The sequence below is a fragment of the Corticium candelabrum genome, chromosome 8, assembly GCF_963422355.1.
Source record: "Corticium candelabrum chromosome 8, ooCorCand1.1, whole genome shotgun sequence".
NCBI lineage: Eukaryota > Metazoa > Porifera > Homoscleromorpha > Homosclerophorida > Plakinidae > Corticium > Corticium candelabrum.
The window spans coordinates 5142849-5164264 of NC_085092.1; the positions used below are offsets into that span (position 1 = coordinate 5142849).

Here is a 21416-nt window from a genome sequence, read left to right on the forward strand (position 1 = left end):
TCAACCGCTTGCTTGCACGTTCACGTTTGCCTTCAAATCAGATTCTGTAGAACTTGCTTGTGGGCTTTGCTCTTGCTCGTCTGGCTTTGCTGTGCTGGACTGTTGTTCCTTGTCATGAACAACAAATTCTCTTGCAAACAGCTTGCTGAGATGCGCTTGTCTCTCCTCTTCACTTTTCAATTCCTTCCAGTCCGTGCCGTGTCCAACTGCTTGTGAGATCATCATCTTCACCTTTACTCCCTTCGTACTCTCCTGACCTTCAACAAATGGTTTGTCTGTCATTGAAGCTTCAAGGCATGACTTTCCAGCATCTTCCTCTCCCATACTGTCAATCAACACCGTGTTGCCTGGCACTTTGCCTTTTTTGCATGCTTGATCAAAAAGAGCTTTTCCTTCAGGACCCAAACGGTCAACAACAGAAGGAGTTGAAGCTACGACAATATCATTACATTTGATGAGCAGATTATTAAAATTAAATAAGAAGATAATCATTGAATAGTATGATAGTAGAACACACGCTTGCAATAATTAACTCCAACCGTCTATTCTTAATGATTACAGTTATCTGGACATGCACAAACACACACTTGAGAGCACGTGCGTGCACACACACACACACACACACACACACACACACACACACACACACACACACACACACACACACACACAGCTGCACTTGAAACTGAACTTCAGTAGCACGCTCTACTGCTTTCTGCCTAGAATAAGTGAATGGCAAGCATAAAGGTTTTAGCAAATTGAACCAACACATTTAATGAGTCTAAGTCTTGCTGTACATTATAAACCCAGCATTGCTGTGTTGCTGTTGTCTTGTGCGTGCACGTGCACGTGCGCGTGCGCACACACACACACACACACACACACACAATGAGCAAAATGGATAAATGGATATTCTCGTGCGCGCACGCGCACGCACACACACACACACACACACACACACACACACACTCCTCCTCCTGTATTGCTTCCCTCTGAACAGACATGTACCCCTTAAAGGTGCAGGGTCACGCTCGCACATGCCCACTGCATCCCTTTGAAAAGGGTGCACTTTTTCAAACACTCAGTAAACGTGAGAACTTAGACTCTCTAATTTGCACTAAAGGCAAAGCTGACTGTCTCTCTATAACCTGAATTGGAACGATCAAGACGTTGCAGTATAAGGTTTCGTTAGATCGTGACTCTGGTAGATAAATTTTAGGCTTTTAGATGTAGTTCTCAAAATTTTTCTTCTAAAACCTCAAACTGAGATTGCTACACTGCAGTTTCAGTAAAATTCTGCAAGCACTCTCGCACTTTGAGCAAAATTGGAGTTCCTTCCACTATGCATGTGACCAGAAGCACAAGTCACATTCCCGTATGTTGTGTCTGCCGTACTACATCTTTCTCTCAGAGTAACCAAGCGCAATCAGTTTACAGTGAGCACCAAAATTTGTATTGATTAAAGCTTACACTGCTGCCATGCCCGTCAATCGACACCTAAATAGCTGGTTTTGTAGTAGTTTTCGTCTATTGACATTGACGCATGCGCAAGATATAAACAGCGTATGAAGGGCTTACTGGCGATTGGAACTGATTTTCTTGCCAGGACACTTGAACCTATGTTACGCACAATAGCTACGACACAAAAACTACGTCACTTGATATCGGCTCAAGTGCCTCTTGTCAAGCACAGCCTCTACCGCAACGGAAACCACACTGGCATGCATGGAGAAGTTGTTCTGCTCTGGGTTTGTGCCGATTTAGGATAGCTTTGGCAAACACCTTACCAGGTATGCTTAACAGGGCAATACCACGGTTGTTGTCGCAGATGGTACGGATTCATTTCTTGTGCAGGGGCAAAAGAAGTTGACTATGCCAGTCTGCCAAAACTAATTCAGTCGCCAAAATGACGTCAAACATAGATTTTAGCTACTGGATAGTCACATCCTCACCCAAACTGAGCATCTCTAAGGTTCCATCACACACACACACACACACACACACACACACACACACACACACACACACACACACACACACACACACACACAGGCACGCACGCACGCATGCACGCACGCACGCATGCATGCACGCACGCACACATGCACGCACGCATGCATGCACGCACGCACACATGCACGCACGCATGCACGCACGCACGCACACACACACACACACACACACACACACACACACACACACACACACAACATCTACATCACATAGCAAACAATCCACCTGAAACTTTAATAGCGAGATACTCACAGAAGGACTGATAATGATGCAACAACTTCTGAGGCCTAAAATGCAAGTCCTGATCTAATCTGGATGTTGCAATGGGATTGCCAGAATCAGTGATTTTGTCCACTCCAGTCAATGACCACGTACTCATTGCATTGCACATTGTACTTACTCAACTTCTGAGTAAACGATGGGATAGGCAATTGTGTGCAAGTTCCTTACCCAGGGGAATTATATCAATACTCATTCCACACTTGAACTGTTATTACTTTCAGTTATTATTTAGTTAAATACATTACATAAGATCTCATTTGGTCATGCCGTGAACTGATGAAACAACATCTTTTTTAGAAATCCTGAAGTCACTCACAATGTATAGCAATGCATCTTAGACTCTGCAGATCTAATGATATCATACAAACTATTAACAAGACCAGCTTCTCAAATATCCTACATGCTTCTGTATTCTATTCCAATAAAAGCTGCTACTGCACTATCTTCTGAATTGAGGTTGTCAGCATTGTAGTCACGTAAGAAATCTTTTGAAATATATGATAAATGAGTGGGAAAAGCCTCAAACTTTACAGAACAGTATAAACTGTCTGGTTGTTTCTGCAGTTGCTGTTTAACTGGTTAATATTCTTCACTCCAGCCAGACATACCTTGATGAACTAAAGTCAAAGTGAAATCCTGGTTTCACTGTCTTGTACAGCCACACTGTTTGATGGCAAGACAGAGTCTGGACTGTGGCTAACAAGACACTGAATCTTTTGTTTTAGTTGTTTACTATTTGACAAATAAGAATCAATACTGACTGACAGTCTGACATAACCAAATCATATTACGTACGAGTAACCAGAAGTACTCAAAGCCAGTTGGAGTCTCCTGGAGCCAAAACAGCTGATTATGCAGCCAAGTTTGGCTTGGCTCTCTTGACAACTTGTCTGCTATGTCACAGAAACAACAGGGCTGTATTGTTCAAATCCTTGACTGGTTCATTCCTCTAAATAAAATCGTTTATGTAGTATCAATATGAGCAGTGACAGCTTGGAGACCTGAGCACGGCTGTTGAAAGACTGATGATAACAAGGTCATATCCAAAATGTTTCAAAGGTTCCAAAGGTGTTAGTATTCTTCTGTCAGCATGGGTGTGTGCCAACCCTGCAATACCATTTGCTATAGCGTGTGTGTGTAAAACTCAGTTCTGCTATCATCATTCCATATAGCATACAATACTGTATGTTTTATAAATTCAAAAATGGCTTTAAATGTTATACTATCAGGCCCATCTTGCAACATCCTGCAGTCTCTATAAGCTTATAGGAGCACTGTCCAGATTTATGGGCAGCCTTGCACATGCAGGGTTACATCACTCTGTTCATGCAGTTTAAATTAGCTAACACGCTTTCCTAGCTTCACCCGAATGATGAATCAAGTTTAGTTTTTGTGTAGACAGACTAGGACAGCAGCACGACCATCAAGGGGACGACATCTGATCATGTCTAGACATGTCCTAAGACACGGGTGAATAAATTGAGGCTAAAATGATTACCTAAAAACGTGATTCAGCATGAAGTCGATCGCCAAGCTGTAAGTCTACATTTGCATCTGTCTTCTCATGTTAATCAGCCTTCTGAGAGCCTCTTCACTTACTAGATGGGCTTCTCGTTTTTAATGGCACGCAATGCTGTCCAGATACTCTTCTTGCATGTCCAGATACTCTTCTTGCACCTTAATGGCTTCGCCATATCTTGCACGCTTTCACAGAACTTACTTACTGGAACAGCTAGGTCACGTTACTTGGCACAAAACACGTTGTATCGGCGCAAATGAGACTCAATCATCTTTATTATAGCCTACCAAATATACACTTCGCATATTCTTGCTTTACAGCTACCTAACCTAAACTTTTAATAAAACTTTCTATATTTACTAAACTTGAAAAAATAATGTTTAACGAAGTTACACATAGTTGACTCTGCCTTGACAGCGCGCATCATGAGTCATCGGCCGCAGGAGTGCACGGTAGGCAAGTCTTGTGTGTTCCTGCGAGTCATGCGAAGTAGCATAGCACGTTTTGCAGTTTGTGCATGTGGACGTTCTTCCCATCCCTCCCACTCCCTTTCTTCTCTTGACTCTCCGTAGACGGCTATGCCGTTCGACGTGAAATATCGGGGTGGGGACACAGTCCGGTCTGGGTAGCCCGGGACTCCCCAAGCACCAGCCTTTAGCAGGGGCGTAGGAAGTAAATGAAAACCGGTCCGGCCTAGCGCGCGCTAGTGGGCTGGACAATGTAGCGCACGCTAGTAGATGGGCGGGACAACTTTAAGACAGACAACTACTTCGACAACTTGCTAGACTCCTAATCTCACAGGTCTGCTCCTGATTATAGATGCGGCGGCTCTGAGATGAACGGGTTTTTTAGCGGCCTCGGACCTCCGTGCATTACCTGCACACATCTTAGCCTCGCATCGGCTGGGTCTCCGAGCCTGTACAGTACCTTCAACTGACGTCTGGAGAACGCAAGGCCGACGCACAAAGTACTGCATGAGCAGAAATATATTACTTATTTAATCGGCTATACCCTTAAAACGGAAGTTGATGCCATTGAGCGTCTGGCGAAAGTGCATATTTCAAAAACCGGTCCGGCCATGGCCGGACCGGTTGGACTGGACGCTACGCCACTGTTTAGCATGCGTGAGGCTCCACGACAGGGCTCTGCCTCCTCGTGAGCGCCGACCTTCCTATCAGGCAGGTCGACAGATACAGCAGTGAAAGTGCTCGAGAGGAACGGGAAGCAGAACTCGAGGTCAAGGTAAGTAGTCAATGACCTATTTTCAAGTGAGCGCAACATTCTGGAGTTCGAGGGCAATTGAGACAGTGCTCCTTCACGAGTGCAACCAGACTCTACGGCCCTCCTAAGCTTCTTGTCAGGTGTTTCTTTAGAGGTTCCTTTGTTAATCCACAGTGTAAGACCGCTGTCTAGTTGCCAAACCTGTATGTGCACTGTACTGTATGGTAAGGCATGTTACTAATACAGACTCGGAATATTGATCAACTTTGGGCGCCACACTACCATCTTGATTCTCATTAGCGGCCCCTACGCTGTAAATGAGAACAATTTCCAAAAATTCCCAAGTGGGCGGTCATTTGGGCTGGCCACTGTGTTGGAAATTCCAGGCATCAAGTTCTTGCAAGTGATGAGATGACGATTAACTCCTGCTACTCTCTCATAACTGCTTAACCATATCAAGCTTTACTCACTGACCGAAACAGCATCAACTCAAATTATAACGTCACAATAGCTGAAAACTACAGTTTAGAATGAAATATTAGCGGAAATTTATTTTGGCAAATTGGTGAATTTTTCAGCGACTGCCAATATAAAATCCGCAATTAATTTGGCTACCAGGATATGTTGACGTGACCGTCCACGTGGACCAGCCATCATATCAAGTGGTACGTCACACCGATGAGTCCTTCCTTACCATCTGTTCTGCCTATGAATGAGGCCATAAGTTAAAGACTATGGATGAAGCTCAACTGTCACGTTCACGCGAGTCCCGTTCATTGTACTAACACAAAGCAGTTCTTCATCACTATGCAGTAGTCGGAGACAAGTAAGTTAGGGAAATGTTAGCCACAAACACAGCTGTCAATCACAAACTCCTCCATGACCACTTATCGTGAGACGTACATCAGTTATCAAGCAACGATATCGACTGCCAAAATAAAATCTGCCAATATGCTTTGTTCGTCAATTTCTTAGCAAACCGCCAATATAAATTCCCGCCAATGTTTCATCTTATACGGTATTGTAAACAATGATCACATGCAGTATTGACTTTCCGTACAAAGAAAAGCCAATACAACATTCAGATATTAATTTAGGTATCACATAAATAAATCAATAAAAACTATACAAATTTCTGCTGGTCAGTTGGATCACTCTGTTGTGAGTTGCAAATATGATAAAAATAAATACTGACAATCTACTAGAAGAATATTAGATGAGATGAACTTGTGTGATAATGAAAATAATCATCTCTTCTAACATTAGTATGCTGTTACTTCAAGGGATAGGAAAAATCATTATACATGACAAAAGGTGTTTACATATACAGTATTGGCTATTGTGTGACATCGTCATAATGCACACGATTGTCTCACTTACTGGGAAGTTGAACATCAATGTTTGCACTTTCTACAACATCTGGTGATGGATTTACAGCTGCAACAGCACTCTAACATCACACATAAACAAGTTATAGTTAATATTAAAATTTACAATACAGAACAATCAGATCACACTTCCTCGATGAATTCCTTCAAATGGGAAAGGATAGCAGAACGAGTTTCTTTGCGACTGCCCTGATCTGACTGCAGCCTTTCTTCTCCTACTTGAATTGCAGTTTTGCCAGCCTGTCCAATAAAAGCACAGTGTTTGTTATTGGTGCAATAAACAGCAACACCTCATACTTTACTAGTATGTATATATACATACATGTTCATTAAACAACATAAATTATTTACAAATTTGATGCTAAAACACAGTTACTGTAATCCAGCGTTCGTTATCTGTTGTTCACACAGTAACAAACAAACTAGTTGTATTACTAATCACACATTCACTAAATCAATGCTCACAACTGTGTCACTCATCATTTCAAACCACCACATATCCATATCCTATGCATTCATGTGACTGACCCATAAAAATAATTTAATTACTCTAAATGTACATCAACATTATGATCAGCACTTCAAACAAGATCATTATCGGTGTATGCTTTCAATAAATATTCTCCCATTTCCATTCAGTAACACCAGAAAATATCAACACCATCACCTAACTACTAGAAATTGACAATAGAAAAATTTATCACAATACAAAGCATCTTCCTTCACTTCTCTACTTGACAATATTTCATACAACCAAGAAATTGTCCACAAGGTCAATGTCATCTGTTTACATGCTTCCCCAACAGGTTAGCAAACTGTTCTCTCAAAACACACACCTTCAAACAAGTGTACAGCAACTTAATCCTCCATTCACACTCCACACACTAACACTAATTGATTTCTTTCTGTTTCCTCTTTCTCAGCACATTCTGGTTGCAAAAACAGACAAATGAACAATTTGCCTGCTAAATGATTGAAAGTAATGAAAACGATTTGATTGCAAATTTATTCTTTGATTGCAAATTTATTATTTGATTTATCTGTTGGCTTTAAAATGCACTACACTGTGAAAATGCAAAACGTAATTCATTAAAATCATCGCAACTCAACAGTTCATGTTTGTTGCTTTAGCAGTTGAGATAAAATGTCACACGACATTCATATATTATCATCATAGTCTTCACTTCTTGTTCTCATCACTGACCCATAAACATTTAACCATACAATAACAGGGTTCAACACAGAGCCGGCCAAGCCAGCAAACTGCTGGCTGAAGAGCACAGGAAATTGAAAATGCGGCTGGAATTTGAGACAGTGACGTTTGAGTCTGATATGATCCATCAATTCCAGTCAGATGGACGATATCTACAAATGTCAGCATAAGACAGAATAACCTGGCTCTTATTGCTCACAGTTTAACACCCCAAAGCTTCCATCTAACTCCTCCCACAAGAGTGGGTTAAGTGAGAACAAGCTTTCTCAAGCATTTACTAATTATTAATTATCAGTTAGCTACACATGGAGATCGGCCAGTGAGATGTCTCTCTACCTTCAGCTGTTTATAGGTTAATACTGTTCTTTAATCAGTCAGGTGGAACCTAATCCGGAATGCACACAAAAAACCACCAAGGCAATGAGCTCTAACACGACCGGTCTAGGTGTGTTCCTAGGGCCTTGTACAAGTTATTCAGGATATCCAGATTGACAATTTGGACTACACTGAATACATTGGTAAAAGTGGACACGCCACTGGACAATCAGTTGTTTTGCGAGCTGACCAAAAATTCCTGGAAAGAACACTGAATACTAACTGCTCACATCTGCCATATCTCTTATTATCTTACATTAGAGCTCAAAGAACAACCAAAACATATTAGCACAAAATACTTCAAACCAAATACAACAAGTTTCTACATACATTGTTCTTAGCTGACACATCAACTCTCAATGATGTCAACAGCTTGACAATTGATAAATGGTCATTCGTAACACCATACCATGAACAGATCAGATGTAATGCTGTTGATCCATCCTAAACAATAAACAATTTACATTAGATATAAAAAACAGTCAAAACCATAAATTTACAATGATACTAAAATGGCATGCAGTCATACTGCACCAACACACAGACTATTATCAAACAGCAGCAACTGCTTGCTGTCATATACAACAGACATGCAAACATATACAACAGACACATTGCATTAGAACCAATTAACATTTGAACAATAAACAAACTTCTGAATAAGTCAATTCAAAATATTGTTGTTGATACAAATAAAAAGAAATGATAAATGAGTTGGTACTCAGAAAGTCAGTTTGCTTGTTTCAACAACCCACTAGGATCAACACCAGATGAGAAATACTTTGTTTACTCAACAATTTTACAATAAACAGAATCCAGTGTGTGCATGAGTGGCTTGATCAGTGCAGTTTATGTAAAAAAGATTGTATCACCAATTGAGTTCTAAATTAATTAATTAAAAGTCTTATCAGTCAGGGTTCAAAAAATCTGGTCACCAAGTCGCCATATGGCGACCACTTCTAGGTGGTTGGCGAATAAACAAGCGGTGAGGTCGCCAATTTGGCAATTAGAAATATTTGGTAGTTTTATTCTATCGTGGCAGCGGCTTTTGGATGCAAACCACCTGCTCAGCAGATAAGTTTGCGTTACAATATGTTGCTACTTTCTAAGTCTACCATTTAGTGGCACACTGCAAAGTAGGCCGTCTACTTAGCACCTTCGTACGTATTACCTAACAACGAATCAAATAGCAATCTATTGCGAATTGTTGCTATTCTCTGGTTGACTACCATTTTTATACACTTTACTGCCTGTACCAATCTCATTGGTCTCTGCTGTCAGCTCCAGACAAACCCAACTAAAGACATGCAGGCGTGTTTAATTTTTCAAATAATTGCGGTGTTATATGCTACACCAGCAAATCCAAGTCAACACCTCTATCATCGATGAGACGCCATTGAGCAGCAGCTTCTCCTGAATGAAACACGAAATCTGCAGTCAACCGTAGTTGAAAGTGACGGCAACTGCCTATTTAGATCCTTTTCTACGCTGTTCAAAGGAAACGAAGACTCTGACCATCTTGAATTGAGACAAATGAAAACTGTTATGTAGATATTTGCTAACGGCAGGCGTCAGAAGTGGCAAAACAAACAGCTTTTTCCACATCAAGCTGCATGAGTGTCTTTCTATCAGAAGAACTACCAGGTACGTCCACGAGCTCGTACATCTCCTAGTGCTACTACGAAAGTCCGTTCAGACAAAAGTTTCTGCATGTCCAGTTCTGAAATCTAGATGTTGAATGATGCCACGCGCTATTGAAGCACTACAATAACAAAAGTTTATCACTTGTGTTCCAGAGATTAGCACAGCTAGCCATACGACTGGTGGGGTTACATGCAGTAGCCGGATGCACTGTTCTCAACAACAATAGTGGCACTGAGTCATAAGAGAAGAAACGCTCTTATCTACTCAACCAAAGAATGCTCATGTCTTATTGGATGCATTGACAGGATGTCGAGGTGATGACAAACCACATTTTTGTTTGGTTGTAGCTATACAATTAGTTGAAAGTTAGGATAAATAAGAATACTCATAGTATTACATAGAAAGAATCCCAAGCATAATACTGTAGATTGATGTGTTTACTTGCTATCTACAATGTTCATCCAACGTTACTGCAAATTCCTAGTTACGTCTTCATTTAATGTCAAACATGATAATCTGGGAAAGGGTCTCAACAGTGATATTAATGACTTGTCTGAACTAGAAACTAGTGAAAGTTTGGCAATCAACCGTTCCTCTATGTGGCCAACTGGCGACCAGATTCAAACACATTACTCCAACCCTGCTTATCTATATTCATGTTCTGGAATCCTATCGCTTTGTTTGTGTCAGTTCTACATAACAGACTGCAGTTCATGTAAATTAGAGTTCATCTACTCCAAACATCAGAGATGGGCATGGATCTATTGCAGCTGATAGTAGTACTGTGTCGTAAAAGTTTCAACTCTGTCAAGTCTTGATGGTCTTTGATCGAAACTTTGGTAACATACATTGGCTTGTCTGAAATCAGGATTAAACATGTCTTATAGAGTGATGTCAAGATCAATGCAGTGATTAGTTGTATTTTTCACGTGAGGTGGTGGGGGAATGAAAGGACAAGGAAAATAAGCAATCTGGGCACTGTTGCGCTAGTTCAGCAAAGGAGGTCCATTCTTCACTCAATTCCAACCACTCAATCAAAACACCCGGTCTGACAAAAATGGTTAATCAGTGATGAGAATGCTAATACAAACCCAGTAAAACAATGTTATTGCAACTGCAGATGTAAGAGTCAATAATTAATGAGCTACGTGAATGTATTTATAGCTTGTGAGATGGTAGGGTGCAAGCTCTTCTAATCAGTGTTGTACATCAGTCAACTTGCTTCAGAGCTTGCTTGCAGTCAGATGTGCCCACTGGTTATTAGAGTGCTTAGAGCAAGGGTTCAGAATAGATTGTAAGGACGACACGCTACATTACTCAGCATGTAACCTTCAGTCGGCACTTCAGCATCCAGACGTGGTCTCGACAGCATTGGCAGCAGAGTGTGATAAAGGTTTTCTCTCCGGGCCACACGACCATCCCCCACTAGCTAATTTCGTTTCGTCTGGCTTGGGTGTGGTGCCCAAGAAAGACAGGTCTTGACGACTTATCTGTCATCTGTCGGCACCCATGGGCAAAAGTGTGAACGATGCAATCGACAAATCCGATGTTACCATGAAATACCCATCCGTGGACACGGCCATTGCTATGATTGAGACGTTTCAATCATCCCTGTACATGATCAAAATCGACTTCAAGAACGCGTTTCGTCATTGTCATGTCCATCCAGACGATTGGCATCTGTTGGGCGTGGCAGGGCAGCTATTACTACCACAGGAGGTTGCCGTTTGGTTTCGATCGTCCCCGTGGTTGTTTAACCAAATGGCAGATGCAGTAGAGTGGATTCATTACCTGGATGATTTTCTCATATTAGCTTCCACGAGAGACAAAGGCCAAGAAATCTTAGACACCACCGTGGCGACGCTCCAGCGTCTGGGTATAGAGTGGGCACCCGAGAAGGTGAAAGGACCAGCAAAAATTTTGACTTTTTTAGGTATAGAGATTGACTCACACAGTAAGGTACTATGCCTTCCGCAGTCCAAATAGGAAGATCTCGAAGCCGATCTGCAGCAGTGGTACTTACGTAAGAAGTGCACAAAACGCCAGTTACCTCGCTGATCGGCAAGCTCTCGTTTGCTGGGAAGGTCCTACCGACAGGGCGAATATTTATTACAAGATTAATCGATTTAGCAACAACTGCGAGAACACTTAGTCATCGGGTAAACTTGTCACAGGACACTCGCGCAGACATCGAGTGGTGGCAACACGTACTTCCGTCGTGGCCAGGGAAGTCGTACTTCCTTACTACTTTGTGGCAGCTGTCTCCAGAGATACAGCTGTTTACTGACGCGGCAGGATCACATGGTTTTGGGGCCTGCTGGAACGGACAGTTGCTGTGCGGGCACTGGCTGGAGCAACACCAGCAGAAGTCGTTTTTGATCGTGTGGAAAGAGCTGTACGCTATTGTTATCGCGGCAGCTATCTGGGGGTCTAAATGGACCGAAAAACGTTTGCTTTTCCACTGTGACAACCATGTGGTACTTGATATTTGGCGGCAAAAGACCACTAAAGACAAACACATCATGCAGCTCGTACGTTCGCTCTACTTTATAGCAGCTAGAGGAAACTTTACTGTCTCAGTCTCGCATATTCACGGCGTGAATAATACATTGGCTGATGCATTGTCTCACGAACAGGTGGAGAAGTCACATCCAGACAGGGTACATCGACCCACTCCAAACAACACCTCGTTTGCAGTTGGTTCTCTGCGGCATACGGAGATCACAAAAGACTTCTCACAAGAGACCACTTCGACACCCGATCACATTGACAGTTCTTAAGGAGTTTGAAGACGTCCGTGCGCCCATGGCCTCAGCTGTGCCGGAGAGATAAGTTAACGTATTGAGCAGCATTCATCACGGCTTTCTTTAGTTTCATGCGGGTCTCAGAATTTACAGCAGCAAGCGACACGTCCTTCAACAAGCGGACACTACGCGGAAAAGATGTTCAGTTTAGGGAGGACATGGTAGTGCTCCACTTACGAATGTCCAAGTCAGACCCTTTTCATCACGGCTGCAATGTAGTACTGGCTCCCACGGGGGTCCCGTGTGCCCTGTACGTGCCATTAAACGGTATTTGGCAGTCCTGTGGATGGACGTTGGCTTACTGCTCTTCTGCTTCCAGTCAGAAGCATTTCTGTCGAGAGACAGACTTTCTTTTCAACTGCGATCTTTACTGGATAACGTGGGTATGGATTCGAGCTCATACACCTCGCACAGTTTTCGAATTGCAGCAGCTTCTAGTGCAGCGGCACCTGGATTACCAGAGCATTTGATCCAAAGGATGGGCCGTTGGACCTCTGAGTGCTTCAAGACGTATGTGAGATCGAATATTCAAGTGTTGCAGTCTGCGGTGTGTCGCATGAGTGAGCGAAAATAGTAGATAGAAATAAATTGGCAGTTGTTTTGTGTTGCATTTGGTTCATGTCTCTATCTTGCGTGGTGCCGCAACGGACCAACGCATGCTGACACTTGCTTGGGAGGGTATTTGGGGGGCAGCCCCACTGGGGCCGCAGAGCAAGCGGCATGCCGTCAGAGTACAGGCGTCAATTGACAACCAGTGGTATTCTGGGAACGAAGCTATTGTTAGGTATGGTGTCAGCTGCCAGGCGGCAGCGGGTCCTTTGTGCAGTCAGGCGACAGTGGCAGGCTGAGGTCCTGCGTGCCCAGTGTTGGGTGGCGCTAAGCATAGATCAGCCTCAATAACCGGAAGCTGTCCCCCGATTAAGCCCACTGGTACCTTGCAACACGTCGAGAGGGAGAATTAGTTGCAATTAAGGCAACTTCTTTGCATACATTTCAGTGATTTCAGTCTTTGTTGCTTCAGACAAGTGGCCAAAGTCAAGAGATTGCCATAAAGAAATGCATAATATGAAATGCAGGAGGCCGTTAGTTTCCACAATAGCACGACCGATAATGAAGCTTCAAGTGCAGTTTCTGTTCAGCTGTGTTTGTCGCATCTTGGTTTAGAATTGCTGCATCAAATTCTGCACTTGTATGAAGACAGAGACTTTATAAGTGTAAGCAGACTGCTTGCCGTACAATACATGTGTTTGATCGAAGGACACGTGTTTGCAATCGCCAAGCATTACATGAACTGCATGCTTCTCAAATCATTGTAAGTAGATAGTTAGAGGTAATGACTGTGAGACTCTGCTAGAGTAATAACAAAGCAAGTCTTCACGCCTAATTCCGAACTCAAATAAAATAGCAAAGACCCAATAACCACTCTCTCTCTCTCTCTCTCTCTCTCTCTCTCTCTCTCTCTCTCTCTCTCCCAGCCCTCTCACGTGCTCTCCTGCTACATCATGTGCGAAAAGCACTGCACACCATAGAGAACCAAATCTGCAGTGCAATCATGTTACACACACACTTCCTACCATCACAGGACCTTGCCAATCCTCCCAAGTACAAACAACAGTTCGAATGTCATCACAAAATATGTTACATACAAACAAACTTACATTACTTGTTGCTGCTTTGTTGCACTTTGATTTGATGAGACGTTGAACTGCAGGTAAACGACCATAACGACATGCCCTGAGAAATGGTGTGTAGCCAGCCTAAACAATTTGAAACAATAACTACAAGTCAGCAAAAGTAATGTTAACAGTAAAACCGCATCACAATCTTCAAGGTTGAGACCAATACTCAACAGATAATCAACAACATCAACATTACCAGCAACGTGTAGAGCTGTCCATCCATCCTGTAGTTGACACACAATGTTAGAAGAACATTTATCAGTACAATACTAACTGCACTGCATGAAACACACATATACAACAGACACAATTCAGGGCTAGAAAAATACGTCATCAATCAATAGTCTTAGGTAGCCCAACCCTCTCCCATCAGATCAAACTTCCAGGCAAGAAAGGGTCTGGTGAAGTGTCAGTGTATTGCTGTTTTACAGATAATGTGTGATTTAAATACCAAATTTGGTTTGTTAGACGTTCACTAAAGACCATATCAGTATGCACACATCATCTTGTTTTCGATGACGTCAGTTGCAGGATCTTACAAATATATCTGCCACTCTACACTGTCTGTGGTCACTTTGGACACCAAAAAGCATCCAGTACTGTACATACATATCCAGGAGTACATACATATCCAGTCAAGTCACTGCTATGTCACCTCCTTTCCCCTCATGACTCTCCACTGTCACACCAGACATAACAGTCCCTAAACTGTTTTGCAGAATAAGAATCTACGCATTGATTCACACATCTGCAAAGCACTCTTCTTTTCTTGTGACTTATGATCTTCACACACTTGACAATGAAAGCTGGACATACTGCACAATGTGTCTACACTGTATAAGCAATAGCAACCTTTCTGGAGTGCAGCTACTACAGATTTAGGACAACGTCTGACACACAGTGTGGACAGCTTCTTTGTATGAAATGAAATCAGGCCACATACGTGTTGCTTACATATTTAAAAACGACTCAAGAGGCATCAATGTGTGGTTAACAGTGTCACTTCAATTGACAAGGGACTGTGCTTTGTAATGGATGTTTTGCTTTCATTATCTATCATGCCAAACATTTCACCAGGACACCATCTAAGTTGCATGTTTGCATATGCAAAAACATGGACGTTGCATGCACAGTTTTATGAATGAAAACTAAAGTCTACCACAAAAGTTTAACTAAAACCGCAAGACTAATCATTGAACATTGTTTCTCCATGTGATGTTTCAATCATGAGCATCAAACTGTATGCACATCATTCATTGTATCTATACACAATGTCCTTCCAGTTGACACGCCTTTTCTTCAAACTATTTTTACTCAACTCCATCAACAAAGTGACAATTACCCAAACCTCAAAACTACACCAATTCCAATACACCACAAAACAGTTTATGTTAATCAACACAGTGTTGCTAATGTAACACTCATTTACATCATTTCTCAATTGGCAAAATCAAATCACAAATACTGTCACATACTAATACACTCACATTGCTTTTTACTTGTTTGTTGCAATCAGCAGCTACTAATCTCTTCATAATAGACACATGACCACCATCACTTGCATAGTGTAGAGCTGTTAATCCCCCCTACCCAGATAACAGACATAAGATCATGATGTTGTTAGCAGTGAATACAATACTAATACATTTACATCTAGAAACACTGACTATAAAATATAACACATCCAATTCACCATTTCTTCTCACTAAACCCAATTCCACATAATACATCATAACCTCATTACACCACCAAACGTTTAACAATTCATATCATTTGGACTCCATTGACGTGTCTGCTTGTCTCGAAGCATTTAAGTCTTGCAAACACTCAATTTCACCTCAAGCCTACATCTGAGGTGACAACCTGCTACATGTCGCTTACTTTTAGCAATAGCACATACAATATCTATTTTAGTAAAGAAATATACACAACAAACACAATAACTAGAAGTATCTATGTTAAAACCTTTCTCTACTTTCCACTCTCCTTCATTCATTTTCAAGCCCACACTTGAATAAATATATACGAGTAGGAATGAAATAGTGCAAGGTAAGATAACAATGCCAATCTAGCATGTTCCTTCTCTGTTCTGTGTCTATATCTTACAACACAATGTTGGTCCAACTTGCCAGCTGTGACAACCTATTCATTGATTATTCATTGTAAGCACACCAGAGATGCCATTAACATTACTCATTAAATCAATCATTGAAACACAACAAACTGCACTCAAATTGCTAACCAATTTATCAACTCAACACTAATCTGACAATCACAATAAACTAACAAGTTGCACATAGTCACACACACTTCACATATTACACTGCATTCTCACCCCCTTCTCTTGATACTTCACATCGGCTTCTTTTCTTATAAGTACATCAACCATATCGGTTGATCCCACACCACACGCTACTTGAAGAGCAGATGGATAACCACCCAATCGAGTACCATACCTTCCCTACAAAATATGGAGTCGTCTAAAGTAAAGTCAGTTGTAAACCGTCCATAACATGGGAGTGTGTGTGTACGTGACCATATAGCGAGCGTCATTTGTGTCGGCTAAGCAAGCGCGTATGAGATAGAGGAAACGATTCATTCAATAATCTGGTCGGTACAAAGTCAGACGGTAAAAGCAACGTCACCTCGACTCTTACGTTGAGAAGCTTAACATACACACGACGTCTTCACTACAAACATACTCGCGGCTCGATCACAAATTCTGCGATTTATAACGTCGAACACGCTGCGCTCTATATTTCCCATCACTCACTCAAATTCTTACCAAATCTCTTGCTACAACATTGACGTCAGCGCTCTTCGCGATTGCTTCGGAGGCCTTTTCTACGTCCTTTTGCACAACAGCATCGAGAAGAGCATCGTCAATCGCTCTTGAACTTTGGCTTTTCGCCATCTAGACCGTTAAGCTCAGACGCAAGTGTGGACAAATGCAATGAGTGCTAAATTTAGTAACTGTGTCATCATGTCGCGTGACTTAACGCAAAAAGTTGATATCAACTAATTTTATTTTTAGATGCATTTTATACCGTAATATATTTAATTTATTGGGTGAGGTTTAACTATTACAATTGTAGCTGCTGGTGCCTACTACTGAAAGGGACACACAAAGTTCCCACAATTTTCGTCGATTGTCACTGTCCATGATATGATGTCTCTGTTGCAATGACATACCAGGTCCATTCGTTCTGTTGATCGTGTAAATATGTTTTTACAAACATGTCTGTTTGCCTGTCTGTCCAGCCACCACCCGTCTGTCTGTCTGTCTGTTTGTTTGTCAATCTGTCTTTCTGTCTGTCTACTCGTCTGTATGTATGTTTGTCTGTCCATTTATTTGCTGTTGCTGTTGCTGCACTGCCACATGCAGTTGCTCTCCATGTGAATATCGTCTGCTTATCTTTCATCATAAGAAGACATGACGCTGATGACTAACTCATGCACACATAATAACAAATCTGCACGACAAATTCTAAAACATACAAATAAATGAGATCGACTTGTCTATAAAAACAATAAAAATCAGTTACCAGTGACTGCAAACAAGCCACAGTGTTTGCACTAATCTATAAAATTTCCTATTCTGTAACAACAAAGACATTGTCAATCTAACATTTTCCAACACTAATTGATATCAATAACCATGCTAAGACTCATGCTTGTCGCTCAAACAATCAAGTATCTCCCTAATCATGTCCACTATCGGTTTGAATTGTTGTTACTGCCGACAGTTGACTGAACCACACTGTGCAGGTCAGACAGTAGTAACGAGTCATCAACATATTCTGGACTTCCAACCATTTCCTACCCTACAAATGCAAACGCTCAACTAACAATATGCAAGCCCTACTTTTTCACAGCCCTCCACTTTGCACAAAAAGAGCAAAGAGATACAATATCATCACTCTCCGCTCGTCTTGTGCACATGAGAGGCTGTGAAGAAAGATAAAGAAGCCAATAGACAAACATGCTACAAATTAAATTCATGGACAAACAAGCAATTTAACCCATCCACCCGACTTCACAATTGACTTCACTAACTGAAAATATCTTTGCAAATTATACTCCTTCAACCCACTGACGTTTCCTAATCAATTTCAGTAAACTTGTCCTGTATTTCCCAAGATCATCAGTGTTATTAATATTTCCCATCTCACCAGATGATATTATCTCTCGTTGGTATAAATGATCGGCAACATCATCTGCATCCAATTTTGCTACCAGTAAATGTCACTGTTTTCTGATAAGATCCTCTGCCAACTTTTGTCTGCCACATCCTAAAACGACCTTAAATTGAGCAACAGACACAACAACAATCTAAATGCCAAATAATTAATAAGCAAATGAACAGAGACAAACAGACAGACAAACAGACGAACAGACCGACAGGCGGACAGACAGACAGACAGACAGACAAACTGCAATGCTTCTTTTACGATTCTGCCATGTTCCTCGCATGAACCATTTAGCACGTTTAGTTTGCCCTGACAGACTTCAGGCAGCTGCCGAGGTCCATGATAAGATTTCTCGTGAGACCTTCACTCACTTATTGGGATATAGTCACCTCACTGACTCTTCCTGGATGCAAGCTACACTGCCGGTCAGGTTTGGTGGTTTCAGCATGTCACCATGCCTCAGCACTTCTCGATTTGCTTTTCTTTCGTCCTGGGTTCACACTCTGGTTCATCTGCCTATTCGTTATCCAGACCTCAAATCCGCACTTGATCTTCTAGTCAACTCAAATGGTGTCGAGGAATCGATAGCATTTTCGCTGATGCAGGCTGGCAGTGATGGGACAGATATTACTGAAATGATTCAAGTTCCAACTAAACTACAACAGAGGCTGACACGGCAACACGCTAAAGAAAAGACGTCAGCAATGATCGAGAAGGCCCCCTCCCAGCGAGATGCAGCTAGGCTAAGATCGATTCAAGGCAAGGGCGCTGGAGCCTGGCTGAATGCTATGCCCACCTCAAATAAGCTCGCACTAGTTTCCCGCGATTTTCGTTTGGCGGCTTGCTTGAGATTGGGGTTAGCCATGCCCTTCGATGGCTGTATTCGTCAGTGTGACTGTGGTTCTTTTCTGGACAGTTGTGGATACCATCTCCTAACATGTAAGTGGGGCGGTGGTCCAGTCTGGACCCATGAGTGTATTGCCAATGTATGGTCAGACTGTCTGCGCAGCTTACAAATGCACCATCACAGAGAGCCACGTCATCGATACATTACATCTGACAACCGCCCTGACATAACAGTTTTCGATGTTGGATCAGGGTCCAACACAGATTTAGACATTTCGCTAGCACATCCCTGGAGCAGTGAAGTAATTTCAGCATCAGCATCTACGGAAGGTGCTGCAGCATCCAGGAGAGAGCAGAAGAAAACGGAAAAATATAGCAGAGAACGACTTCTTGGTAAGGAAACAGTGACAGCAGTCCCACTAGTCTTGGAACATTTTGGTCGATGGGGACAACAAGCAGAAATGTACCTACAGCATTTGTCAAGTAGATCAACGGATGCCTATGGAACAACAAATGCCTCCTCATTCAAGACACATTGGAGGGAGCGCATGTCCATTCAGCTACAAAAAGCCAATGCTCGAGTCATCTACAGGAAAGTGGAGAGACTTTTAGATGATGCTAGTTAATTTGTGTTTTTCCAAGGCCATTTGGCCTTTACTTTTTTTTTAGTAAAGGAGCAAGCACGTGTGTAGTTAATTGGACTGATGAGGACATTGTGTTGTAGAGGATTTAGCCTCCATCTGTACGTACTTTGTTCTATTGAATAAAATACCTACGACAAACAGACAAACATAAAAACAACAAAGATTGCCAACCTAACATATACATATCTGTGTTTCACTGGTTAGAGATATTATAATTGTTGAAAAATATTTTGTGGAAGGACACATACCATGCAGCCAAATTTTGCAACTGTTGCTTCATTCTGACTTTCCATCACTGCTTTGACTGCTACATCGTCATCCTTGAAACCAATCCAGTGACTTGATGGCCGACTTTCACTGCCATATCGTTGCAAGGTGATATGATTGCCCGATTTCACCGATTCCTTCCAATCTCTGAAGGATCTTTACAACTGTTTGTTTGATATAGACAATGTCTTGTTTCATTTCATTTACAACGGTATCCGTATCTATAGAGTGTATAAGAGCATTAATCAACGGTAGTATAATTATTTTGTTAATATTAATTACAATTTCTAAATTTTCTACATATTATCTATTGCAAGGCTAAAACCTACTGGATATATAACTTTACAGGTCACACTGTGTAATTTATAAAAACTAATTGTATATGAATATTTTTATAAGTCGGTACATTCTCTTTATTATTCCTAAATTACAAGTAATGTTCAACATACAGCTGCCAAACTGTATGCGCAAACAACAATTCAACTTAAATTAATTAATTAAGTAAACCAGATTTAAAAATATAAATAGAACAATGACAGTCATCATCATTTGTTTTAAAGACAATTAACATTCTAAAATTTGTGTTTTAAGCAGACAATTACGTATTATAGTATAGCAAGCTTTCTCATTGTTAATATTAACAACACACACGTCTATGTATGGCTATAGAAAGCCTTTACTAACACATCAATCAATGTCTAATGTCTTCATTCTGTTGACTGTGTTTACAGCTACGTATACGTAGAGAGAATTTATATCATCATGCAGTATGTATTTAATTAATTGCAATTATTGTAATATGCATTACCTTTTTGGTTCTGAACACTTTCAGTGTACCAGCCTTCTGATTCTAACTTATACATGACACTGGTCAGTAAATGTTTGAAAATTTCTATAACATTGCATGCACGTTACCATTTTATGTCTCAACTCTTCTATGTTTGCTTTCACATAGAGCTGCCTTCTCCAAAGCTGCTATCTAATACCAATTAACAGCAATTTGTGTAATAATTCTGGCATATATGGCAACAACAACAATCTTACCATGGAGCGTTCCTACTGCTTTCCTGTTACTTGTTGTTCTTCCTGCACATGGCTCTATATATTAGCAAACATTCATAAATTTGCGATATAGAAATATTGTACACGTCTATAGCCTAGACAATGCAGCATGTACTGACCTGCTCCAAACTGTTTGTAAGCCATCACGTATTGTGAGTCTCCTCTCATTGTGTGAGACCATTTCGATTGCCCTCTTTCTCTTTTTCTTCTCTACCGATATTGTACTAGCAGCTTTACTTACACTGGCTGTTGCTATATAGACAGGTACA

At 41.4% G+C, this 21416-nt stretch overlaps 2 protein-coding genes and 1 long non-coding RNA gene across 3 annotated transcripts; 1 reads left to right on the plus strand and 2 right to left on the minus strand.

The window, feature by feature from the left end:
• On the minus strand, positions 1 to 17071 carry LOC134183357 (ankyrin-1-like). Its single transcript, XM_062650860.1, has 9 exons — positions 16924 to 17071; positions 16474 to 16599; positions 15626 to 15724; positions 14273 to 14362; positions 14118 to 14216; positions 8342 to 8455; positions 6553 to 6663; positions 6416 to 6485; positions 1 to 431 (listed from the first exon to the last, which is right to left on the minus strand). Exons 1-9 carry the CDS (start codon positions 17050 to 17052, stop codon positions 1 to 3), a joined length of 1269 nt encoding a protein of 422 aa, XP_062506844.1. The 5' UTR covers positions 17053 to 17071.
• A 463-nt stretch (positions 17072 to 17534) lies between these two features.
• On the minus strand, positions 17535 to 20933 carry LOC134183513 (uncharacterized). Its single transcript, XR_009970521.1, has 3 exons — positions 20067 to 20933; positions 18311 to 18430; positions 17535 to 17962 (listed from the first exon to the last, which is right to left on the minus strand). It is a non-coding gene; the product is annotated as an uncharacterized LOC134183513 (long non-coding RNA).
• LOC134183566 (uncharacterized) lies at positions 19060 to 19914 on the plus strand. Its single transcript, XM_062651148.1, has one exon. It carries the CDS (start codon positions 19117 to 19119, stop codon positions 19798 to 19800), a length of 684 nt encoding a protein of 227 aa, XP_062507132.1. The 5' UTR covers positions 19060 to 19116; the 3' UTR covers positions 19801 to 19914.
• Positions 20934 to 21416: the final 483 nt, after the last annotated feature.